Raw genomic sequence first — 27,077 nt, 5'->3', positions numbered from 1 at the left:
GGATGATTTCAGCAGCTGCTTCTACTGTTGTGATCTTGCTCTCCGTGCCTGGAAGCAGTGCCTTCTGTCTTCTCTGTGTCTCTGTTTCCGATGTCACACTGCTCTCCAAAGCAGACTGCTGGGATAAGCAGTTTGTCACAGTGCTTAGCTGGGTGCAGTAATATTGGCAAAGCCTCCAGGTGGAGGAGAAATTTTCATTGTCGTCTCATAATTCTAGAATTCAAGAAAGCTAAACAACAATAGATTCAGGATGGGTAAACGGAGGAGGTACTTTCTCACAATCAATTAATGGCCAAATTTAAATAAATACATCTTTACCTACCAGTAAAAAGAGTTGGGGCAGCTTTAGGCTCCTATGGAATGGAATTCCAGAGCCTGGGAGCAGCTGACAAGAAAGCCTTCTGTTTTGTCATGAGATAATGGGACCTAGAAAGAGAAGGCCCTTCACAAAGTATCTTATAAGACTTGGGATGGGTTCATATAGGAAGACATTATTTTAGTTACAAGCTGAATATCCCTTATCTGGAAATCTGAAATGCTCCACAGTCCCAAATTATCCACTTCAGTGGTTGAGATAATATGCTTTCTGAAGGTTTCACGTACACAAACTTTGTTTCATGCACAATATTGTTAAACCCTGTTATGTGTAATCTGATCATCACGCAATGTATATAAGGCAGGCATGGACAAACTTCGGCCCTCCAGGTGTTTTGGACTTCAACTCCCACAATTCCTAACAGCTGGTAGACTGCTCATGTCTAGTATAAGGTGTCTATGTAAGAATCATCAGTGGATTTCATGCTTGGACTTGGGCTCCATCTCCAAGAGATTTCATGATGTATATGTAGGTATTCCAAAATTTAACATAAAAGTCCAAAAATCTGATCTCAAGCATTCCAGAAAGCGGATACTCAACCTGTCGTCTGACCCTAAGCCATGCATTGATCATAACTAGTATTTTCAGTTGTGTTTGGAAACAAACTGAAAGCTCACTTACAATGCCAGGAACTGCACAGCATGAAAATGTATGTCTAAGGTAGTCTATAGCAGGGGTAGGTTATAAGGGTACAGCGGCGACAGGGCCTACAGTCCTCCCCACTCCTCTGCACAATAAGCACCAATGCCACATTTCCATATTTTACAATTCCAATCCTTCTCAAACAGTCTATTATCATTTTTTGTTCCTGGAGGGGACAGAGGGTTGTAAGCTGGCTTGGCACCAAGGGGATACATGTGTTAAAGAGCTGATGGATGTCTGCTGATCTTCGGGCGACACAAGAGGTCAGGAATTTTAACTCAGGTCTGCTGATTCCTAACCCTTTCATGCGGAAACTTGACAGAGGAAACTGGCAAAATAGAGCTTCAAAAGGCAGGCGTAAATAACTGTGCCTTAGCTGTCCTGTTCTTTAAATTTTCTCATTTATTTGGAACAAATTGGGCAAGAGCTTTGAATGAGGAATATTCAACCACATTCGCTATTCTGTATGGGATGGAGATTGCACTGAAGGAAAGATTAGTCGATGTCTAATATTTCCATTCTCTATGCATTTTTTGTGCATCTGCTTTGTATTGCAGTTCAGTTTAAAATTTTAATCAAATGGGACTGTAAATGAATTTTTGAAAAACAGCATAAGGAAAGGAGTGACCTTATTAGTAACCCTGGTATTTATTATTTACTAGCTTGGATATCTGACGTTGCCCGGGTTATTTGAAAAAGTCAATTTTTAATTGTACAAAATGCATAAGGTTGTGGGTAAACTACAACTCACATAATGCCAGGTTAACCCTGAGAAACTCCATCAGTACTTAAGGTTTGTTATGTTGTGCAAGTTTGCTCTAGATGCATCATCGGTGGGGTTCAGTGTACTCTCTGGCTGCAGGGCAAACTACAGCTCCCACTATAGTGAGTCAGTCCCTTCAAACCTCTACAGCAGGGTGAGTTAGTCATGGCAGTTCTGTGTGCCAAGTTTGGTGCAGGCTCATTGTTGTTTGGGTTCACAGTGCTCTCTGGATGTAGGTGAACTACAACTCCCCCAAATCAAGGTGAATTTTCCCCAAAAACCTCCAGTATTTTTTGCTGGTCATGGGAGTTCTGTGTGCCAAGTTAGTTCCAGGTCCATCGTTGGTGGAATTCAGAGTGCTCTTAGATTGCAGGTAAACTATACACCCCAGGACCTACAACTCCTCTAAATCATGGTGAATTCTCCCCAGAACTTTCCAGTATGTTCAGTTGCTGATCAATTCCTCTGTTTTTCTGTGTGCCTTAGAAAAGAATAGGAAAGGGTTAAAGGAGAGGCAGTGAGCGGGGTTATGCAAATTCCACACCAGTGGAGACAGTAAGAAACACTGGGATGTCAGCAGTGGAGGAAAAACATAAAATCTAGGATGAAATTCCCCATATGAAAGCCTTCACTTGGGTGGAGGACAGTGTTTGAGGACATTGGCAGGGCTCTTTTACATGTTCATGGTGCTCACTATAATCTATATTATACACATAATAACAGTGAAGATATGTATGTGTGTGTGTGCCTGGGGTGTCCACTCACACAGACAAGCTCCTACCTCCACAAACAGATATAGCTTCCACTCCTCAGGAGACACCGAAGAACCTCCCTCCAATGACATTGCAGGTTATTTATCGTGTCAGAAGCTAATTGAGAATACAGTTATAATGTATAAAATGTAAATAAATATATTTAAAAACCACGAAGTTAAAAGTATACTAAATTTCCTTAGACCAGAAACTGGCAACTTCAAGTGCCTCTGGTGTGGCTGTAAGGAGGTCCTCCATTGTGCGTGTGGCAGGGCTCAGGTTGCAATGTATAGTAAGTGGTCTGTTGTTTGTTCTTCTCCACACTTGCATGTCGTGGACTCCACTTGGTAGCCCCATTTCCTAAAATTGGCTCTGCATCTCATGGTGCCAGAGCGCAGTCTGTTCAGCTCCTTCCAAGTCTTGTGTTCCCAGGAGGGAGTCTCTCATCCGGACTGAGCCATTGATTGAGGTTCTGGATTTTAACCTGTCACTTTTGAACTCTCACTTGCTGAGGTGTTCCTGTGAGTATCTCTGTAGATCTTAGAAAACTATTTCTTGATTTAAGACATGGCATGCTGGCTGGTATCCAGAGAATGGGCTGGAGATGTCAATGCCCTGGTCCTTTCATTATTTGCTGCTACTTCCCGACGGATATCAAGTGGTGCTATACCAGCTAAACAGTATAATTTCTCCAGCAATGTAGTGCGTAGACATCTTGTGATAATGCATTTCATTAAGAGCTATCAGAAGTGACTTGCAATAGCCCCGGTAAGCCAATGGGATTTGATGCACACTTTCTTGAACTGTATGCTTGAAGAAACAAGAGAGGATGTAGGGCTACTTTGGATCCAGTATTGGGAGAAAGGCAGAATTCAAATAAAATGTACTAAATTGATCCAGGATGACCCACATATTGGCAGGAGCAATATGCGCAGTTTCACTTGTACACATTGAACTTATTTGCTTAGGGCCTTCTGTACAAGCCACACCCTCTTTTCAGTACCTCCATTGTTTGGCTCATTGAAAATAATAGGGTTTGCTATTTGTGGTTTCACATATCCACACCATGCCTGGAAACCTCTCCCCCATGGATGTCTATAAATAGGTGATCACCCATGGCCGAGTATGATTGTCTTCCAAGGGTAGAGCCTGTCCCCTGTGGATATTGTTTGCAGGAACCTATCTGTTAGTAATATGTCCATACAAACATCAAACTTGCCTTCCTCCCTGTAACTTCATGAATGCACCTCTTTTCTGCTCTAGATTTTACAGGGGACCAGCGGAGCTACCATGGGAAGGAGGCCATGGATTCCCGGCACAATCGTGGAAGAGGTGGGGACACCACTCGCTTTCACACAGTCAACATGGCACAGCCGGTTCGGTTTAGCAGTAAGTTGCAGACTTGGGTGCAGGCTCCAAGTTTCCTCATTGCTGTTTGACCCATAGAGGTCTAGGACGAGGCTGGTCTTCACTTTGCAAAACAGCCTACATTTAAAGTCCAGGGTGTTGTTTCTTGGCAACATAGACTTGCATGTTGTGAGAGACATACACAAGTGTGAGCCAATATTGTGACAGAATATTTGGGGGGGATATTCTCTTCCTCCCTTGACAAGATCAAAAGCCTGCTGCCCTGACATGCTGTGAAATCACTCCTTCCATATCAGTTCCATTGCTATTGGACAGGATCAGAGGGATATCTGGCTTTCTCGTAGCCAGATGCAAACTGGTGACATCATCTGCTAAGACCCCTGGACGTCCCAAGCCGATCTTGAGGAAAGATGTCCTTAGGCTATGTCTGGCTATACATCTTCAGTAACAACAACAACAACAACAACTTTATAACCCACCCTATCTCCTCTAAAATCTAAACAACCAAAATGCATAAAATAATAAAATAATGTATAGCAGCCTACAGGGCCAGGGTGAGTTGCTAGCATCCAGATGAGGTTTTATCTTAAGGTGTTCTAGTCCTCCTCCTCTTCATAAGCTAAAGAGCATAGATGAGTTTTCAAGAGTTTTTTTTTTAAGTAGAGGAGAGAGGGAGCCATTTTTCTTTATTTTGGGAGGGAGTTCCAGAGGTGGGGGACGATCCCTTACTTTTCATCAACCACTGATTTGGGCTACTGTCTCAAAATGGTGAGTCTTGGAGGTAACGATAGGAGAGCTGTAGCAGACTTCTACATGCCGAAGTTTTAATATCTTGGCTGTAATGTCTTGCTGTGTGGTTCTTAGAGGCTGGATAACCTGACATTCAGATTGAATTCTTCTTTGAAGGACATTTTGAGTCTCCCTTCTCCGAAATGCTTGAGACTAGAACCATTTTGTATATTGGAGTGCCTGTATTGACATACTGGTAATATGATTAACACCCATGTGAGATCCTGACTAGGGGGGAATTGTTTCCCTTCTGTCCTTTATGTTTCCTAGGGAAATGCCCATCAGGATGGCATCACTACGAGGGCACGGCCAGTTGCTACAGGGTGTACTTAAATGGCGAGAACTACTGGGACGCGGTGCAGACGTGTCACAGAGTGAACGGATCACTGGCCACCTTCACAACGGACCAAGAGCTCAAATTTATCCTGCAGCAGGAGTGGGACTCTGAGGAGAAGGCCTTTGGGAGGAAGGACCAGCGTCGGTGAGTGGGCACAGAGGGGCCAAACTCCACCGTGCTTTTCTGGATCTAGGTGTTTTTCATTGCTTTGTGTGTAGTTACACAGGAACTGCAAAGGTGCTAAAGTATCGCCAACAAATGGGAGTTTCCTCGTGCCCCATTTTCATCAACCATGGGCCTATTATACCACCAGCTTTAGCAATCTTCCCTTATGTTTCCCCAGTAGCTTTGAACAAGTTCATACTAGGGTATTTTTCCCCTAATAATGGTAGGCTTGGTCCTGATTCAAAGAGAGGGACGTTAGGAGGAAAGGGATGCTTTTCAGTTAATCTTTAATAAGCAAATCATTTTAATTCCAAAACTATTTTATGCTAAGTTGTCATTGAAATGTAAGTGAAATGCTTTACTACATTGAAGTTGAAAAATGCCTTCCATGCCTTTTCTTCCTTCTCCTGCTTCTCCTTTTCTGAGCTTAGTGATTCTCATGTACATGCCAGCAAAAGCCTGGATCCTGAGCTTTAGATTTAATTGCAAAAAGTTCACAGGATGATTTTTTTTTTTTTGCTTTGCCAGGATAGTTTTCTCCCATGAAGAAAAAACGGTTCTTTTATATTACAATATTAACTTATTTCTTAATGATCTTGAGGGAGCTATTATGGATCCACAAGGTCACCTACCCTGATTGGGTAAAAGGAGAGTCCCCATCTTGCTGTATGCAAATGATACAGCCATCCTCTCCAGGTCTAGACCAGGGCTCAAACACCAACTTAGGAACTTTACAGAATATTGTGAAACAAACAAGCTAAATATAAATTTCAGCAAATCAAAAGTTCTGGTTTTTGAAAGTAAATTTACAAAATATAAATGGTCTATTGATAAATTCTCTCTAGAGCAGGTTAGAAGCTCCCAGTATTTGGCCCTTATCTCCCACCCACATTATCCTGGAGAGTGCAATCTGAAATAGTGTTTCAAAAGGCACAGGCCTGCTGAGCAGCTATAATAAGGTTTGTTGTTGAAGGCTTTCATGGCCAGAATCACTGGGTGCTGTGAGTTTTCCGGGCTGTCTGGTCATGTTCCAGAAGCGTTCTCTCCTGATTTTTTGCCCACATCTATGGCAGGCCTCCTCAGAGGTTGTGAGGTATAATAAGGTTTTATTACACCAAAGGAGGACAATACGTCCCCTCCACACTAAAATCTTTAATGCCAAAACAGCCTCTAAACTACTCTTCAATGGAGCCATATGGTGTGAAAATTCGTCTGTTAACCTAGATAGAGTGCAAGCAAGGTTTATAAGAGATCTTCTAAATGTGTCATCTTGTGTACCAAAAGTGGTCCTGCTTCTAGAAATGGGTGAATGCTCATTGAGTACTAGGGCCTGGACTCTGAAAATGAACTTATGGTTAAAAACTATGGTATTCAAACCGAGAACAGGTTTACTACATCATCACCCTTATAAAACCTCCAAATCCCTTTGGGTGTGGAGAATTTAATAAAAAGCAGCCTCAATTTGACTATCTGCATATCTTCTGATCTATTTGGGATTCAAAATGGCACAAGAATCTCTGAAGCAAAGGTTGTGGGACATTGCCCTGGGTGAGCTTAGAGCCGGTTCAAATTCACCATGCTCCCCCAGAGTCCTAATCTTACCATACAGAGAGCCATTTAAGACATGTGAATACCTAAAAGGCCTTACAGTGATTAAATGTCATAGACTCCTTACAAAGGTGAGAATTGTCATTTCCCTCAGAGCTGCTAAGAGGCATGCTGTCTGGAATTCCCTACTCCCAAAGACTGTGCCTCTATGGAGGAAATGAAATTTTATTTTATTGCAGTGCTGCTATTACACAATGCAACGTGGCCAACTTTTATATCCAATCCTGTCCCGCGTGACCAGCCATCCTTCACAGAGGATTGTTAGATATCTTTTAGAGGACAAGTGCCACAGGGTGACTCTCGTAGTAGCAAAATTTCTCGCAGTAGCAACAAGGCTGAGGAAACAACTAACCTCTGATAGGGGTATTACTTGAAACCATGTAGATGTATCTTGTACAATGAACTTCTCCTGAGATGGGAGAATTCAAAATGACTGTTCGTTTACTGATGGGTCTATGGACTGTAATAAATATTGTTGTTTTTGTTATATTAAAATAAAAAATTAAATATTTCTGCTTTACCCAGCTCCTTCCTGAGATTTCTTTTCTCTCTTTTCAAACCTTCCAATTCTAGGTTCTGGGTTGGGTATCAGTATGTCATCACGAACCGAAATAGTTCTCTAGAAGGTCACTGGGAGGTTGCTTATAAAGGTAAGATTTGGAAAGATGGGGTGAGTCTTCATGCTGTTTAGCTAAGGATTGAAGTTGGCTAATGCATATGTTTGTGGCAGCATCCTTGGGCAAACAGCCAAATTACCTTCTAGAATGTCATCCTAGATGCCTCTCTGAAGGATGTTGATTTGCCAGGCTTTTGTTCCAAACTGGGGGGATGTGATCTGCTGATTTTGTTCTGTTTACACCGAAAGACTCGCCATCTCATCCTCCCCTCTTGTTTACGTCTCATGCTTATCTCTCTGAAGCAGTGGTTCCCAACCTGTGCTCCATGGACCACCACTGGTCCCCAAGAACTAAAATATGGTCCACGGCCTCACAGTTGCTAGACTGTTGCAATGAGAGCGTTTGGTCTTATAGTGCCGAGGCAATGCGGATGTTAGAAGGGGAGAGGCTGACTACCCAAGAAGGGCGCAACAACAAGCCTCCTGACTTCTGCTTCTCCTCCTCCTCCCTCCCCCTGAGCGGAACCATTCCATGTGGTGCTGGAAGTGGGGGGGGGGGGGGGGTGTGTGTGCTTTGGTGTCTTTGTTTTTAGGCCTGTTCCTGGGGTTATTTGGGGTGTTGATTCATAAAATTACATTGGATAGACCACATTAGCTCTAGATTATTAAATATGGTTTTCTGTGGGCGAGCAGATGGTGACTACTGGATGGCATATGTTCTGTATCAGAAACTAGAGCTGATGTGGTCTATCCAATGCAATTTTCTGAATCAGCATCCCAGATAACCAAACTGAATCTACAGTTGACAAAAAAACTGATTTGTAACCCTTTTGGTACTAATGTTGGAGAATGGTCCCTGGTCAAGTGAACCCTGGTCAAAGTGGTCCCTGGTCAATAAAATGGTTGGGAACCACTGATCTGAAGGATAAGTTCTATTTAACTTCACTGGAAACCAATATGGTCAGCCCTCCACATTTGTGGGTTTAACTTTTGCAGATTGGATTATTCACAGATTTGATTGAGATGATTTTTCTAGAGTTCTCCAGGTCCTCCAGTGTGACTTGATGTGCTTAAAGACCTATACATTCCTAGAAAACACCTCTTTAGGAATGTGTGGATCCTCCAGCATGACTCTGTGACTGTAGAGTCACACTGGAGGACGTAGAGATGTCTAGAGAGATGTTTTAGGTGTTCTCCATCTGAGCAAGGCTGGAGCATTTTGTTCCACTGGAACTGGGCGTTCTGTTAAGCTTTCCCATTCACATGTAAAACTGGAGCTGCGCTGCCATCTGCTGGTATAGCTGCAGAAGGAAAATAATGGACCATGAAAGCAAACATTCTCATGTCACAAACTGCAAGGAAGCAAAGTTTCCATTGAATTCTGTATGTCATGTGGGCTAAACTTTGCTGCTTTTTGGATCATACGTTTTGAACAAGCAGGTCTTAGGGATACACACTATTTCTGGCACGGGAGTAAAATTCACAGACATTGCTGTGCTTGACTGGAATAGCAATATGCAACAAGACGAACAAAGAAAGAGAAAATAACCTGACATGCGTTACTGATGGGATCTTCAGTTGGATCATATGTTTTTAAGTCCTTGGTGAAAAGTGCTCAGAGTTGTGTTTTTGCTTCTCATTAAGGACAATCACTTTCAAAGTTTTCAGATGTATTTTTCATCCCTGATCTCTGTGTCAGACTTCTCCTATGACCCATTTTTTGTCTTCTCAGGTTCGTCTGAGGTGTTTCTGCCCCCGAACCCGACACTTCCAACGTCTGTGTCCGAAAATGAAAACATCTTCTGTGCCCAGTTCCAGTGTTCCCATTTCCCAACCCTTCGACACCGCGGTTTTCACAGCTGGTATGCTGAAAACTGCTATGAGAAATCGTCATTCCTTTGCAAAAGAAGTAAGTTGCTCATTCAAGAATTGTTTTTTTCAGTTGTCTGTTTTTTATATTGGTATGCAGACTCCATAAACGTGCAAGAACAAAGTAACCCCCTCCCCCCAATATAAGAAATGGAGATTCAGCACTGCATTGGATTATCTCTTGGGGTTACTGTGGGTAATATGTGACTATGTGTGGAGTGTGCAAAAGAAGGACTATATCCCAATTTTCCCCAACGTGGTGCCCTTCCGGAAGGATTGGACTACTTAGACCCAGGTTAACTTCTGGGACCAGTAGACCCATATAAATGGTGGGCGATAATTTTGGGGAGTTGTGTATCTACTCCTTGAGTGTCTGTACTTCTCTTGTCCTTATGAGACTTGTGGCAAACCAAAGGGGAATACCTCCCCTTATCTTTTAGTCTTTCTTCCCCTTTTTGGCTAACTACTATCAAGGGTCTTTTCCACACCTGTTTTCTTGACCAAGGAGAACTGTTGCCAGCAACACTCCTCAGCTTTCCACTCAACAGTATTTTTGCCTGCAGGGAGCTATTTCTTCTCGCTGGAGAAAATGGGAAGCTGCTAGATCATGGCCGTCTTTTCTGCCAACTGGTTTTTCTCCTGTTGTGAGAAAAGATAGATTAGCATCCTTTCCCCCAACCTCCTTGTTTCAGGCCAGACTTGTGTGGATATTAAAGACAACATTGTGGATGAAGGCTACTACTTCACGCCAAAAGGCGATGACCCCTGCTTAAGTTGTACGTGTCACAACGGGGAGCCGGAGATGTGTGTGGCAGCCTTGTGCGAGCGCCCGCAAACCTGTCAACAGTATCGTAAAGATCCCAAAGAGTGCTGCAAGTTTACGTGTCTGGATCCCGGTAAGAGCATTTTCTTGTCAAACAAGGTCTTAGTTGTATCTCTCTCCACCTCCCTTTTGCCCTTAGCTTATTTTTTTTCAGGCGTATGGAACTAGGTGTCTGAAGTACAACAGCTCCACTTTAGTTCTCTTGATTGACTTCCCAATTTTTCTCTGTCCAGCTTAAAACCACATCTTTTGTGTCATTGGAAATATCCCCAACTGCCAGCCAAAACAAATTACAATGTAGCGTCCCATCACTGGAGGGTTGAATAGCCCCTCAGTATGCTAGTTCTAGCAAGCCTATTTCCCAGGGGGAGGGGGGGGTTGGATGGGGGGGCACCATTGAGGTTGTGTGGGGGAGGAGGAATGTTGGTCACCGAAATCATCCTTGGGAAAAGCGCAGTAGAGGCCTTGCGACCCTGGAGAAGGTTGGGCGCGGTAGTCTCCATGACAGACCCCCTGGACTTAAGACCCTGCTGGTAAATGCCAGATCCGTCAATGGTAAAACATCGGTTATCCAGGACTTGATCCTGGATGTTGGGGCAGATCTGGCTTGCATCACCAAGACCTGGTTGGATGAGCTGGGCAGATTAAATCTCACCCAGCCGTGCCCACTGGGCTTTGGGGTGCACCAGCAGGCTAGATCTGGGGGGCGGGGAGGAGGGGTCGCGGTGGTCTTTCAGCAGTCCATCTCTGTGATCAGGTGCACTGTGCCACAGTCCTCTGGGTTTGAGTGTGTCCACCTGAGGTTGGGAACCCTTGATAGCTTTTGGATTCTGCTGGTGTACCATGCACCGCACGACACAGCAGTCTCCCTGCCAGAGCTAGCAGACGTGGTCTCTAATTTGGCCCTGGTCTCCCAGCATTTGGTTGTGCTGGGAGACTTTAACATTCATGCAGAGACCACGTTAACAGGAGTGGCTCAAGATTTCATGGTTGCTATGACGGCCATGGGGCTATCACAAGTAATATCTGGACCCACCCATCAGGCTGGACATACACTTGACCTAGTTTTTACTGTGGACAGCGGAGTGGTCAGGGTGGAAGAGCAAAACATTCTTCCATTGTCATGGTCTGACCATCACCTAATCAGGTTTAGGCTCACTGTGACCTCTAACCTCTGCAGGGGTGGTGGACCCACTAAGATGTCCGCCCCAGGAGACTGATGGATCCGGATGGATTTCTGAGGACTCTTGGGGTTCTTCCTGTCATGGAGGCTGATGATCCTGTTGACATCCTAGTTGATCACTATAATAGCGAGATGGCTAGAGTGATTGACACGATTGTCCCCGAATGTCCCCTCTCATTGCGCAGTTAGGCCAACTCTATGGTTTACTGAGGATTTGGCCAAGATGAAGTGCACGAGAAGGAGCCTAGAGTGCATCTGGAAGAAATTTCGGGGTGTTTCCGACCAAGATTTGTGGACAGCCAGGAAGACCTTCTCGACTGCCTACATAGCGTCTGCATCCAATAGACCTTCTGAGTTGTTTCAGGTTGTCGGAGAGCCCCGAGGACTCGCCAACTTGGTGCTGCGAGTTCGCGCACCATTTTGCAGTTAAAGTTGCTCAGATTCGCCTCGAGCCTGACTCCAGTTTAAATGCAATGTCAGAAGAGGTAACCGAGGCATCTGTCGGTCCGATCTTGTGGGATTCTTTCCGGTTTGTTTGTCCTGATGACGTGGATGGGGTCCTGGGAGCTGTGAGAGTGACCACATCGGCTCTGGATACTTGCTCTTCCTGGCTAATCAAAGCGGCCAGAGGTGGGTTATTAGATTGATTGGTGCCGATTATTAATGCATCATTGGCTCAGGGGAAATTTCCATCTGGTCTGAAGCAGGCAGTGGTGAGACCAATCCTGAAGAAGATCTCCCTTGACCCTACGGTTCTGAATAATTATAGGCCAATCTCTAACCTTCCCTTTTTGGGCAAGGTGCAGGAGCGGGTGGTCGTCTCGCAGCTCTAGGGATTCCTAGAAGACACTGATTTTCTAGATCAGTCACAGTCTGGGTTTAGGCCTGGTCACGGTACCAAGACGGCTTTGGTCGCCTTGGTGGATGACCTCCGCAGGGAGCTGGACAGGGGGAGTGTGACCCTGCTGGTTCTCTTGGACATCTCAGCGGCTTTCGATACCATCGACCATGGTATCCTTCTGGGCCGGCTCTCCGGGATGGGTCTCAGGGGCATGGCTCTGTCGTGGCTCCGGTCCTTCCTGGAAGGCCGCTCCCAGATGGTGAAGCTGGGGGACACCTGCTTGGACCCCTGGCCTTTGACCTGTGGGGTCCCGCAAGGTTCCATTCTGTCCCCCATGCTTTTTAACATCTACATGAAACCGCTGGGAGAGGTCATCCGGAGTTTTGGAGTTTGGTGCCATCTCTATGCGGATGACACCCAGCTTTACTACTCCTTTCCACCTAATGCCAAGGAAACCCCTCAGGTGCTGGACGAGTGCCTGACTGCTGTGATGGTCTGGATGAGGATGAATAAGCTAAGGATCAATCTTGACAAGACAGAGGTCCTCCAGGTCAATCGTAGGCCGGATTGAGGTATAGGGTGGAAACCTTTGCTTGATGGGGTTGCACTCCCCCTGAAATCACAGAGCCACAGCTTGGGTGTCCTCCTAGATTCAGCGCTGATGCTTGAAGCTCAGGCGTCGGCGGTGGCTGGGAGGGTACCTCGTGAAGTCGGATTTGGCCACAGTGGTCCACGCCTTAGTTCCCTCTAGATTGGACGATTGCAATGCGCTCTACGTGGGGCTGCCGTTGAAGACGGCCCGGAAACTCCAATTGGTCCAACGAGCGGCAGCCAGATTACTAACTGGTGCGAATTACAGAGAGTGGTCAACCCTCCTGTTTAAGGAGTTCCATTGGCTGTCGTTTATTTTCCAGTCCCAATTCAAGAAGCAGGTTTTGACCTACAAAGCCCCGAACAGTTTGGGACCCGCCTATCTGCATGACTGCATTTCCGTCTATGAACCTACACGACCTCTTCAGTCTTCCAGAGAGGCTCTTCTCTCTCTCCCGCCCTCATCGCAAGCACAATTTGTGGGGACGAGAGAGAGGGCCTTCTCTGTGTTGGCCCCCCAACTCTGGAATTCGCTCCCCAGAGATATTAGGCAAGCCCCCACTCTGGCAGTCTTCAGGAGGAGCCTGAAAACTCGGTTATTCCAATGGGCCTTCAATGATTGAATGTAAGATACTCCCTGACCAAACTCTGCATAAAATGACCTCAGAAGCGCTTTATTTTATGGTTTGTGCAATTAAATCCTACCTCATCCTCGGATCCCCTCCCTGGTTTTTACGTTGTCCTATCTCCCAGTGTTTTAAAATTTTATCCTTGAAATTGGCCCTGCTCAGTGTGATCATCTGTGTTTTACTGTTTGATTTTATGCTGCTGTGTTGTTTACTTATATGGGTTTTGCATCTTATGTAATTTATTTTTTTGATTTTTTGTTGTGTTTTTGTGTTTATATTGTGTTTTACTGTATTGATGGGCGTGGCCTTATGTAAGCTGCCCCGAGTCCCCTTGGGGGAGATGGAGGCGGGGTATAAAGAAAGTATTATTATTATTATTATTATTATTATTATTATTATTATTATCTTTTGCCTTTCAAACCCTGCAATAAGATCCTATCTGTACCCTCATTCTCCCTGCTCCGTCCCCATCCCTTGCATGGGATATGCCATCAAGTTGGGAGCCCCTCCCCCCAGCACCAACTCCTGCTCTAGGCCAGAGTGAAGAGAGAGGGGGCCAGGAAGGCAGTTCCACCTTGTCTCCTGTGCTATACTAATAATATATAATATATTGTATATACATATAATACTTATAATGTTATACAATATACTACTACTACTAATAATAATAATAATGCAATATTATAATTATATATTTTTATTACATGTAATATTACTAATAATATTACAATATAATGGTATAGTACAATATAGTAATATATAATACTGATACTATGCTATGCTAATAATATAATATATATACACATACAATATATTATTAGCATAGCATAATATCAGTATTATATATTACTATATTGTACTATACCATTATATTGTAATATTAGTAATATTATATGTAATACAAAATATATAATTATAATATTGTATTATTATTATTAGTAGTATTATATTGTATAACACAATATTATAAATATTACATGTATATACAATATATTATATTATATTATTAGTATAGTGCAGGAGACAAGGTGGAACTGCCTTCCTGGCCCCCCTTGTAAGCCGCTCTGAGTCCCCTTCGGGCGGCATATAAATGGTGCAAATAAATAAATATGGTTTTTTCATGCATAAGAAAAATGGCACCTCTGCCCAAACTAGAGCTGCAGCTGGGACTTGGATGTGCAGTTTCAGAGCATTGCTTTGATCTGAACTTCTTGGAGATGCTAAAACCAATTTGAGTCCCATGTACAAAAGGCTCATCGAAATGCATGGGACTTGTTACTCGCCATTGACGTAAGGTGCATTGATCTTCGTCTGTACTAAAATTGGATTCCACCCTGGGTGCTTTTCTATCTAGCTTACTAGATGCCATATTTTATTAGCCCTGGAAATGTTTGAGTGGACAGCCTGTGTCTGTTCTGGTTCTCTTTGAGAATCTCTGTTGCAATTTCATCTGAAAAAATAAAACTGCGATGGGAGACTGCTATTGAAGATGACTCAGAAACTATAGTAAGTGCAGAAATTCACTGCTCAACTGCTGACAGGAATGTCATATGAAAATCACATAATGTGGATTTTAATGAATTTGAACAGACTGCCAGGATTCTTCAGGTCTCGATTGAAGGAGCTAATCATGAGATGTAAAGCCCTAGACAGTTTGGGACCTCAGTATTTTGAAAGAGTGCCTTTCTTGAGATGCCTTTCTGAAAGCTGAGATCTTCTAGAGGAGCTCTCCTTTGTGTCTCATAACAACAAATTTATTACCTACCTGTCCCTGTGGCTCGATGTGTGGGGTACAACATAAAAGATAAAACATTATTAAAATGCAGAATAAAAATATAAGTTAAAATCTACGGATGAAATGCATATTAAAATTGATCAGACTACCCAGGTTACTACTAAAGGCATTCTTCTCAGCCTTTGTGAGGTGCAGCTCATTTGTAGCAAGTCTAAGAACTGAAGAGCAGTCCCAGAGTAAAACCTCTTCTGTTTTGGATGCAAGTCACTTGGTTTCTGCTTCTTCTCTGGTCTATTTTAGTTTTCCAGCTGCTACTGGCCTCACTTAACATGCCCAGGGAGGCTGAGAGTTGTAGCCCCAAGTATCCAAAGAGTGCCAACCTGGCCTGATTTTGTTGCATTCATGGAATGGCTTTGCTTGCTCTCACTTTCTCCATTGGTTTCCTTTTGCAGATGGAAACAGCTTATTTGACTCCATGGCAAGCGGCATGCGTCTTATTGTGAGCTGCATCTCCTCTTTCCTTATTTTATCCCTGTTGCTCTTTATGGTCCACCGATTGCGGCAGAGACGCCGGGAGCGCATAGAGTCCTTGATTGGAGCCAACCGTAAGCAGCCCTTGTTCTTAGGCCATATCCTAACCCTAACCCTAACCCAGCCCCATCCCTGTGATTAGGGTTGAGCTATGGGGAGAATGAGGTTGACCCCATTGGCCCCACTTCTGAGCCGACCCCTCTACACAGTAGAGGTGAATCTTTTTGAGTGCAGGTTTGGCTGGGAAATTAAGAGTTTTGAGCAGCGATGAAGGTCCAAGCAGAAAAGGTATTTTGTTTCAGACTTTACCCCCCAGGAAGGAAGGCTGCTGAAATAAAGATGTTTGCTTATTTTACACCCCGCCTTTCCTCCCATATGGTATCCAAGATAGTTCACGATACAAGTTAAAACAATACAAGTTAAAACAAAATAATGAATAATACAAAAGGTTATAAATTTAATACACCATCATATTAAAAAAATATTCAAAGTTGTTTAAAAGGTAGTTTAACATAATATCCAGTTTATAAATTCAGCACACTCAAGTTGAAAGATCTGCAGTTGCTAGTTAATTGTGTCTGGATAAGTGCACAATTTTTGCCTGCCAGCAGAAAGAGAACAGGGAGATCCCATATCTGTGTCCTTACCAGATTTCCCTAAGAAAGTGGTGGGACCAAAACAGAGCCTTCCCTGCGAGGCCTAAATATCAAGACATACTCATATCAGGAGATATAGTCTGTCAGGTAAGAAAGCATGGAAGAGTCTTGGAAAGCCAGTGCTGTGAACAATTGGACTGGGTTTGTAATTTCCAGGAATGAGTTCTTACTGAGAGATGGAATTCACTGTAATGGTAGCTACACATGGTACACAAAAGGTAGCTTTAGATCTATGGGTAGTTGGCAAGGTGGTTTGGAATAAATCAGCAAGGGTTTTTTGATACCCACTTTCCAAATCAATAGCAGTTAAACTTCTCCCCTTCTGATGTTACATTATACTACTAAACTCTAGAAGGTTGAAGAAAGATTTTTTTTCAGATAAGTGGAAGTGTGTGTGTGTGTGAAGGACTGAATTGAGTTCCAGATCATCAACCAAACCATAAGTTTTCCTCCCTATTTGCAGTCTTTTCCCCCCTCCTTCCCCCTTTTGTCATCTTTCTCTTCATTGTGGGTACCTGGGAAACAAGCCATAGTTCTGTTTTTATCTGTAACAACAAACGATCATTTAAACATATAAGGGTTTGTAAACCAGAAACACGCCATTGCTTCGGATTGTGGGTTGCTGCTTGTGTTCAGGGTCAGATATATGATTCAGCAGACCAAGGCCTGGCTTGATGCTGTGTTTGAACCATGTAAATGTGACCCCAGGCATGGAACATTTAACAAAAGGCTATGCTTCATAATGCATTTTGGGTTATGTGTGTGTCGTCCCCTCCATAGTGCATCACTTCAACTTGGGTCGTAGGATGCCTGGCTTTGATTATGGCCCCGATGGTTTTGGAACTGGACTGACGCCACTGCATCTTTCGGATGACGGAGAAGGCGGAGCGTTTCACTTCCACGACCCGCCTCCTCCCTACACAGCTTACAAATATCCGGATATCCAGCATCCAGATGATCCGCCTCCCCCTTATGAGGCTTCTATCAACCCCGACAACATTCTTTGTTCTCCACAAGGTACTTAATCACTGTGTTGTCCTCCTAGTTTTGTAGTGCTTTCAATACAGGGGCCCCTGGCAGTGACAATTCCAGGACAGAAACTGGCTATTCACAGAACTGTGGCTGGTAACCAACCCAAACATCCTGGTTCTATTCTAGGGCAGGAAAGGGTATGGTGTAGCCTAAGGTCTGAGTACAGTCCTTATACCCCATTTTGTGGGCCCTGAAATCCTTCACTGGTCCCTCAATGATCTTCAACCCCACACTTTTCAAAATGTGGGACACTGGTCAAGCAAATGGTACCCCAAAATCATGAAAATGCTTCCACAAACATTCCAGGACTTTGTGCTATCCCTAAAGAACTCTGTTTTCTTCTGCGGACCTTCTCAAAATGGCGATGTCAATTCCTGCTAGCATTTAGAGCAGTGGTTCTCAACCTGTGGGTCCCCAGATGTTGTTGGCCTACAACTCCCAGAAATCCCAGCCAGTTTACCAGCTGTTAGGATTTCTGGGAGTTGAAGGCCAAAAACATCTGGGGACCCCAAGTTGAGAACCACTGATTTAGAGAGTGATCACTGAGGAAAACAGAGGTATTGAGGCCAGTTTTGAGGCTGTTTTGGGCTGCAACCGGTTTTGAGGAACTTGTCCTCTGGCCTCTGTTAACAGGACAGTGTCAGTGATAGAATGGTCAGGGTCAACATTTTCTGGATTCCATTGCCCTCTGACTTCACTGTTTACAATCTCAAAGTGCCAGAGGTTTTTTCTTGTTGTGTATGAGCATCATTTGTGTCCCAGTCTCAGGTTTCCCAACATAGGGAAAACACAGGCACATCCCTTCTGTAGGGATGCTCTGAGAGTAGACGTGAGCCAATCTTGCTCCACTCGGTAACTTCTAGGTTATCTGTCACTGTCATCTCTCTTTGCTGGGCCTGATGCCAGCTGTAGTCAGAACTTTGGAAAAGTTATCATTGAATTACAACCCCTAGAATCCTCTAGGTGGTGTTGTAGTCCAGAAAGTCCCTTTTCTCAAAGATCCAGTTATTGTCCCAATCATCTGGAAAACACCTACCTTGGGGAAGCCTGACCCAGCTAATAAAGCAATATTGGAATGAAATGATGACTTATGGGGTCACTTGCATTGCGTCTCAGGCTTGATTCCTCCCTGCCTTTCTCTCTTTTTTTAGATGGAGTCCATTCCCAGACTGGGCCAAACAATCCGTTGGCACTTGGAAGCGGTGACGCCTCTTCCCCGCTGGCAGAAGAGTCTCCCCCTCCTTCGGTGGGCCCTTCCCCAGTTGAGCTGGAAAACTCTGCTGACAGTAGTACCCTTCTTGTCCCTCCTGACACGCCCTTAAGTGAAAGCACACCGGCAGAGACCCTCGCGGGCAGCCGCCACAGTCACTGTTCTCTAAATACCATTGTATAAAGGAAATTACGTGAGAAACAAGAACCCTTACTGCCGGTCAGAAATAAAAAAAAAGGTGATGATAATTGAGCAACGGTTTGCACACCCGAGTTACAGGTGGACACTCGTCAGTGGACTCGAACGTCAGAAATAAGCTCAGCTACTTCAATTTTGGAACACTAGTTTTATGTTCTAGTCTAGATTTGTGCCTCCTGGCGATTTGCTGTCATTTTCCATCCTGGTTCGGTTGCCCTCTTGGGAAAAAACAAAAAAGATTGTAAAAGCTGCCCTTTTTCTACTGGTTCTGGAAAAAGAGCAGAAAATTATTTTTTTTAAGTCATTTTTTCATTTTTAAAGAGGAAAAAAGCATGGATGGTTTTCTTGTTGTCTGTCCTCTCCCCTTGTAAATTGTGGAATAGAAAGGCCTTGTGACGGACGTTTGGGATTTTGGAGCGCTTTGGATCTGGGAGAAAGCAGGTACTGAGAAGAAAGGTACGAATTGGCCAACTGCTGTAAAATCATTTGCTGTCCCACAACCTGTTGTGTTCCTTTCTTGACAGCGAAGGACATTGGTTCTGCTGGTTGCCCCTTTGAATGGAAGCAAGATCCTTGGCTGATAGAAACTCAAAGAAGAGGAAAAGAGCATGGGACACACTTTTAAATCTTCATTTTGTTTCTGATGCTGCCTTGGAATCAGGATGCTGAGTGTGTGAAGGGGTTTGTGAAACATTTGGTACTAAGCCCTGCACTTGGAGCTACTGATTTACTGGTTTAGCTGTAAAACATGCAACTCTTGTGCTGGAATGGTTCCAAATCTGTGACTCACAATATGATGCGGGCTCATGACAGGCGTCGCATGCTTTTAGGTACTGGGGTTTGGGAAAGAGATGTGTTGGGATCTTTCTCATCTCTTGAGAGGCAAGATGGAGGAGCAAAGGTTCGTCAGTGCAGTTGTATCTGGGTCATTCCTCTTTCCCTATTCATTCTGGTTTTCATTTCAAGCGGCGATATGGGTGTTAAAGCCTTAAACGATCATTGTAGGACTCAGCAGGCAGACAAACAGTGCTGGTTTGGGGTGACACAGTTGTGGATCTTGGGCTTAATAAATTGTCACTGTTGTCACTGCAAGCTGGGATTCAACTCCCAGGTGGCTTTCTTTTATCCTCCTTCTTTTCCGCCTTGATGAAGCTAGCAACTCATTGTTTTTATTAGTTGTGGGAATATGAAATGTTTGCGACTAGTAATTCTCAGTTATGTTCCAGGTTAAATGTCATCCCCCCCCCCCCCCCCCCGAGAAGTTTATCTCTGGTTGGAATGAAAGGGGATCTTTTTTCTCTCCCTGGGAAAGTGTGTAAATACTTGACAGATTCCAAATCGAATTGGGAGGCATTTCCTCACCGCTCGCCTGTTTTGTCAGTCAGGGAGTGTGGCCAGGGATTGCTTGTGAAGGTTTGACTCCTCCTTGGTTCATGTGATCCTGTTGCCTTATGAAAGGCAAATAGCCTCGAGGGACAGGAAAGAAACATTAATGGTGGTGGTATGGAGCTGTGAGGCCACTTTGGCTCATTCATTTGGCAACTGAGCTCGTTCAATACCAAATTCATCAGGATGCCTTCCCGTTTCGTTGAAATTTGGTTTTCTTCCCTCTCTACCTGTATCTTTCCGTAGACAATGTTGGCAGATGGTTGACCTGCAGAATTGGGATTTACCCACACACACAGGCTGTGTTTTGGGAAGTAGGGCTGTAGCTCAGGGACAGGGCTGCAGCTCAGCATGCAGACGATCCTCGAATTGGACCTTGCGGGTTGAGGAAGCCCTCTTGCCCCGAAACCCTAGAGAGAAACTATTGGTCAGATTTAATGAAATGGATCATTGACCTAAATTGGCCTAGAACTGCTCTGGAGGTTCAAATGGCCCCATGATAATCAGTTGCAAACAATCGTAAAGCTGCGGGAGGCAATATTCTCATGCAGCAGACCTAAACACATCACTGCTATGAAATTCATTGTCTTGTGAGCTCTGGCAGACAGAGCTCTTGGGCATCTGGTAGAATCACCCAATTTCTCTTCTCCTTTAGCCTAGAGACTCTCAGGAGAGAGCTCTGTAGAAGTCTTGGAAAATGGGGTTGGGGAAGGCAACCTCTGCCATTAAGGCCCCTTGGGATTGCACCTCTCCTTAGCCCTAGACCATAATTTCCAGTGGTGGGGGATTATGGGAGTTGTAGTCCAAAAGAACTTGGAGCCTGACAGGCGCTCACCCTTGTTACTTAGGATCCTGAGGGAAGACGCCACAGCAGCCAAATGAGTTGCTGTCGCAAGGTCTTGGCACACAGGAATCTCTGTCCTCCGGATGGCAGGAGAAATTGCAACATGACCCTGAAGGCAAACCAGACCCTGTCTCTCCTGAATCATGAGTGGCAAAAGATGGTATCCTTTGTCTGGAAGTCTCGCTGCTGCTTTTGCCTTGGAGTGGTGAGCTCTGTTGCAGGTGGAGGTGCCGGTTTGGCATCTGATATGGAGTACACCTGAAGGATGAAACACAAAATAAAAGCGGGTTATGTGCGTTTTTAGCACACTCATAAGTTTTATACATTGTATGTACTGACTTATTTCTTTAGTTTTATAGGTGGGAATGTGTGCATAAGAGAGAATGAGAGAGTATGGGAAGTGTACGCTATTGTTTGCTATCCTAAGGAAGCGCAACCAGAATGTGAGCTGAGAAATGCTCCAGGCTGCAGAGCTGGCTCTTGGACTCAGTTGTATGACCAGTATTGTGTGGAAGCATAGGGCAAACAATCAGCTGGCCCATAATATTTTTGAACAGGGCTTGGAAACATTACTTGGGGGTGGGGGGACGGGACACTATCAATCCCCAGCCAATTCTGCCAGTACACATGCTGACGGGGAATCTGAGAATTATAATCCAAGAAAGTAACTTTGTGAAGCTCTAGCCTTCATACCAGATCTATCCCTTACTGAATTTTGTTCTGCTGAAGTTCATTTTTCTCTGTGGTTTTCTTAAATGTCATAACTGCAGAGGATTTGAGACTGTGCTTCCCATAAACGAATTTTGACACAATTTTACACTATCCTTGCCCTAACCTGGCACCTCACAGGTGTGTTAAATTATGGCTGCAGTTGTCCCTGTGTGGGATGATGGGAGTTGTAGGGGGCTAGCATGTTGAAGAGGCTGTTTTAGGGCTATCGATTAGAAGAGCTGTTGTATATGGCAATGGGTATTGTATCACCTTACCTTCCCCAAGATCCGACAGACAAGCTCCCAAGATCTATGTGCATTGCTTTGTAATGGCATAGCACTGCAAAATAGAATCAAATCCCAGTTCTAGTCAGTACATCATGAGAAAGGTTCATCTCATTTCTCCCCATTTTGGTATCACCATTAGGCTAGAAAACCGCTACGTGGAAGCACTCCCATTGGTTTTGCAAGTTTCATTTCATATCTTCTTCAAAAATTGTTTTGCCGCTGTGTGTGAGAGAACAGTTGATTGAGCAGAGAAGCTTTGGCAGTATCATTGCATAAATCTCTTGATTTGGACTATTTGTAACTGCATGGAGCCATAAATGTATTTATTGGTTCATCTTGGAGCCACCATCTCAATAACTGGAATAAAACTACTCAAACTTCGGGTGCAACTGTCGAAAGCAGTACATCTGAAATCCTGTAAGTTAACCTTGAGTAGGTCCATTGAATCAATCAAGGAATGGTGAGACAGCACTTAGGCAAACACTATTGGTTCAATGGGTCTACCGTAGTTGGGTATTCTAATGGGATTCCAGCTGTTGTGTCATTCCTATTGTGAGCACTGTTTCTAGAACATTGATGTTCATCTTGGGAGCAACCTATTTTACTGTGTCTCTTGGAGTATTTTGTCTGCTCATTTTAAGATTCTCTTTCTCCAAAGTCTCTCCAAGAATAGTCTTATGCCAATGTAGGGACAAACTTTTGCTCTGCATGGGGACCTGAAATTGGTTAATAAACATATGAATGTAGAAGGATACAATGTAGAATGTAGAAGGATACAAAAAAGATGGAGGGAAAAGTGTCCTTTGCTGGCCCCCCGAAAGTAAACACAACCGAAGTGAGGGGGGAAAAAAAAGGTTGCTCTGTGCTTTGAGCGCAGTCTTAGGGGCTGAGTCCTAGGAAAGGAGGAAGGCCTTTTTCTTTCCCCTGAAGGATGTCGTTTTGAACGATTGGGTTGGATTTTAGTATGGTTGAGCCTTCACATTTGTGGGTTTAACTTTTGCGGATTTGATTATTTGTGGAATTGGGTAGTATATCTAGATTTTCCAGCACAACTATATAGTCAGCTTCAACTGGCCAGGGAATTGCACTAGAGGACTTACGAGATTCTTCAAACACTTCTCTAGGCCTTTATAGGTTCTTTGGTGCAACTTTGTGGTTAACTTCTATTGGATATAGACTTGTACTTGAGGACCTAGAGATTTTTAGAACATTTGTCTAGGCCTTGTAGGGCCTCCAATTCGTCTTTGTGGTCAACTTCTACTGGCTGTAAAGGTGCAGTGCCTGGGAATTCTGGGAGTTGTAGGGCAAAAAAACTGGGGACCCACAGGTTGAGAACCACTGATCTAGAGATTCTTAGCGAGAACAGTTCTGTAGGCATTTCTGGATTCTTCACATTCACTGGTCAACTTCCAGTGAATGTTAACCATAGACTTGTGCTGGAACACCTAGAAAGGTCTAGATATGTGTTCTCTCTATAAAAAAAACGAAACCAGAAGGCCTAGGTTTAGAGAGCAGAACTTCACATTACCAAATGTTGATTCTGTATATCCTCAGTGGCCAGGATTCTGCACAGAGGGAGACTTTTTCAGAGCATGTAATAGATATCATGACATTACCTTAATCAGAGTGATAATTTCCAGATGGATTATGTCCCTTTGCACTCTCAGGGTGATTTCTTCACTTAGAAGATCCAGTTCAGATCTTCAGGGAGAGAGGGCAGGTTAAAAATAAAGTTTATTATTATTATAATTGTGATCCACTTGACTGCCAGGAAACAGTACAGAGATACCCAAGAGTGGTGAAGGCTATCAAAATGCCCAGGTTTAGAATTTTGATGCCTCCTGATAAGAGCTGTTGCCAGTCAACATAGATCAGGGTCAAGGAGCTTATGACCCTACATGTATATTATGAGGGGAAGGGTCAGTTCCCATTGTCCTTCACCACAGGGTGTCTGGGAAATGGGAATTCAACCAAATCTGGTCACAGCTTCTCCATCCCACCCCAGTCAACCGATGGTCCTTACCCTTTGGTCATCTTGACTCGTCTTGGACCTCAATGCTGTATTCCAAGAACATCTGAAAGGGCCAAGGGAGATGGGACAGAGTTAGATGGACCAATGATTTGACTTGACATCATGCAGCTTTCTTGCATCCAGGTTTTGTTGGTGTTTCCATAGTTTTGTGGAGTGAATGCTGGATTTTTGTATGGCTTGGAGGTCTGTGTGTGTATGTTTGTGTGCTTGTGCAAGACAACCAACAAGACTTCACTTTTGTAAACCTTTCTCTCTCCCCCCCCCCCCCCCCGAACACTTTCAATCAGGGTTGTGTCTGTGGACGCTGCTTGCCCCCCTCCCAGGGTCATTGATTTGTGACTGAACTGAACTGTAGCTGTGCGTGTACAATAAAAAAAGAGTAAAGATTTTGATATTCCATGGAATAATATGTAGAGATGAAATTTGATACTGTAATTAATTCAGTCCCTGTGACATTTTATGTTTTAATGTTTCTTCTTTCTTTTTTAAAAAGGAAATGTGAGAGGAGGTGGAGGAAGGTGGGGACGAGGTGACACTAATCTTTTATTTTTCTTGAGATGCTGTGAGAGATATGACATCCAAATGCCAAATAAATTGTGTCCTGTAAAGAGGAATCGGTTGCGGTGTCTGTTTATCTTTTTAAGAAGGCAAACTTTGGAGGGCATGGTCTTTCAGCACCTTTTGGCAGTGTGCAAGAGTTGATTTTCAGAGTGAAACCAGATCGGCTTATTGGAAAGAACTTGTACACTCTTTTATTTCCATCTTGAATTTATTTTATCATTGAATTCATGGTGGTGTACACCAACTTTTCTGGCTGACTACGGCTTCTTCTCTTCCTCCTCCTTCTCTTTTTCCTCCTTTCCTCCTTTTTTCTCCTCATTCTCTTCCTCTTTCTTTTCTTTGTTTCTCTTCTCCTTTGTACCCCATTTTCCTGTCTTAAACGGTACTCAAAGTGACCATCTCTGGCCTGCTTAGTTTTTTTTTGTGAGGATTCGCACACACAACAGAAAACAACAGAAAACACGGTTACTATCATTCTAGCTATCATTTATCAATCATACATCTATTGTCTGTTTGTCTAGCTAGCTATTGTTAATGTATCCATCTGTCATCTAGTTTTCATTCCTCTATCATCTCTTGTCAATCTATCATCTACCTATCTATCTTCTAGCTATATCTGTCAATCCATCTATCATCTATCTTCCTATCATCTAGCTAGCTAGCTATCTCATCCATATACCAGCTGTCTTATCAATCATTTGTTGTACAGCCATCATCTATCTACCTATCTATCTTCTAGCTAGTTATTATCTATCATCAGTCTACTATCGATCTATCTATCTATCTATCTATCTATCTATCTATCTATCTATCTGTAATCCATCAATCATCTTTTGTTCATCTATCATCTTTCTACGTAGCTGTCATCCATATATCAATTCATCAATATCTGTCTCATTACAAAGGAAATAAAGAACAGCTTCTTCACATCCTCGACTTAGGCCTAAACAGAAAAGATTTGTGGACTGTTGGAATATCTTCCGGGAAAGTACTGTAATATTTGATGGATGCAGAGAAGAGATGAGATCTCATGGTATTGAAAAAGATGGTTTTATTTTTCTACTAGCTTGGGTACCTGGCATTGCCCAAGTTATTTGAAAAAGTCATTTTTAAGTGTACAAAATGCATAAGATTGTGGGTAAACTACAAGTCACTTCATGCCAGGTTAATCCAGAGAAACTTCTTCAGTACTTAAAGTTTGTTATGCTGGGCAAGTTTGCTCTAGATGCATCATCTGTTGGGTTCAGTGTTCTCTCTGGTAGTAGGGTAAACTACAACTCCCATCATGGTGAGTCAGTCCCCTCAAATCTCTCCAGCAGGTTCATTTTGTCATGTGGGCGCTGTATGCCAAGTTTGGTCCAGATCCATCAGTGTTTGGGCTCACAGTGTTCTCTGGATGTAGGTGAACTGCAACTCCCCCAAATCAAGGTGAATTTTCCCCAAAGACCTCCCAGTACCTGCAACTCCAAAATGTCCAGGCCAATTCCTCTCAAAACCCACCACTAATCAAATTTGGGCCTATCGGGTATGCATGTCAAGTTTGGTCCAGATCCATCATTGGGTTTATAGTGCGCTCTGGATGTAGATGAACTACAACTATAAGTCCATCCAAAGACCTCTGGTATGTTTTGTTAGTCATGGGGTTCTGTGTGCCAAGTTAGTTCCAGGTTCATCATTAGTGGAGTTCAGAGTGCTCTTAGATTGCAGGTGAGCTATACATCCCAGGACCTACAACTCCTAAAAATCATGATGAATTCTCCCTAGAACTTTCTAGTGTGTTCAGTTGCTGATCAATTCCTCTGTTTGCTGTGTGCCATAGAAAATAATTAGAAAGGGTTATGGGAGAGGCAGTGGGTGGGGTCATGCAAATTCCACACCAATGAGGAGAGTCAGAGACACTGGGATGTCTGTGGTGGAGGAAACATAAAATCTAGGATGAAATTGTCCCCGTATGAAAGCCTTCACTTGGGTGGTGGGTAGGTTTGTGTTTGTGGAGGACACTGTCAGGGCTTGGGCGGCATGTTTACAGTGCTCACGATAACCTACAATGTCATTGGAGGGAGGGTCATTGGTGTCCCCTGAGTAGTGGGAGCTATTGCTCTTTGTGGAGGCAGGAGCATGTCCGTGTAAGTGGACACTCCAGCCTCATTTAAACATATTTTCACTTTTATTATGTGTATAGATTGAATCCTAATGGATTAGAGATTTTTGGAGCCAGACGACAGTTGCCATTGTGAAATATGAGCATTCTTGTCATGTGCATTGCCCGTTGACTTCTTTTCTTGCTGTTGTAACTTTGATTTGTATGCCTTGGCCCCATATTGCATTTTGATACCATGGAGAGTTCCTGCAGTTTCCCTGTTCTTCCTGAAGAGGGCAGCGGCTGCAAGGAGAAGGCTAAGGATGGGACAGCAATGCATGGGGTTTGCATTAACATTGTACATTTCTGACCTGTGTAGGAAAATGATGATGGTGATGATGATGATGATGATGATGATGATGATGATGATGATGATGATGATGATGATATTATTATTATTGT

At 43.7% G+C, this 27,077-nt stretch overlaps 1 protein-coding gene across 4 annotated transcripts in view; it reads left to right on the top strand.

Annotated features, from left to right (window-relative positions):
* Positions 1-24,588, top strand: part of DGCR2 (DiGeorge syndrome critical region gene 2) — a 64,465-nt gene extending 39,877 nt beyond the window's left edge. For 2 of the 4 annotated variants that reach the window (XM_060785943.2, XM_060785945.2), the window contains 8 exons: positions 3,797-3,922; positions 4,961-5,171; positions 7,374-7,450; positions 9,149-9,325; positions 9,978-10,181; positions 15,540-15,692; positions 17,055-17,291; positions 18,458-24,588. In XM_060785943.2, the coding sequence (XP_060641926.2) occupies positions 3,797-3,922; positions 4,961-5,171; positions 7,374-7,450; positions 9,149-9,325; positions 9,978-10,181; positions 15,540-15,692; positions 17,055-17,291; positions 18,458-18,699 (1,427 nt within the window). In that variant the 3' untranslated portion in view covers positions 18,700-24,588. Of the gene's footprint in view, positions 1-3,796; positions 3,925-4,953; positions 5,172-7,373; positions 7,451-9,148; positions 9,326-9,977; positions 10,182-15,539; positions 15,693-17,054; positions 17,292-18,457 lie in introns of all 4 variants that reach the window. The other 2 variants (XM_067473148.1, XM_067473149.1) reach the window with 1 other exon arrangement.
* Positions 24,589-27,077: the final 2,489 nt, after the last annotated feature.

Source organism: Anolis sagrei, chromosome X, assembly GCF_037176765.1.
Source record: "Anolis sagrei isolate rAnoSag1 chromosome X, rAnoSag1.mat, whole genome shotgun sequence".
Lineage (NCBI taxonomy): Eukaryota > Metazoa > Chordata > Lepidosauria > Squamata > Dactyloidae > Anolis > Anolis sagrei.
Note: the sequence above shows the minus strand (reverse complement) of the source record. Positions and strands in the feature narration are given on the sequence as shown.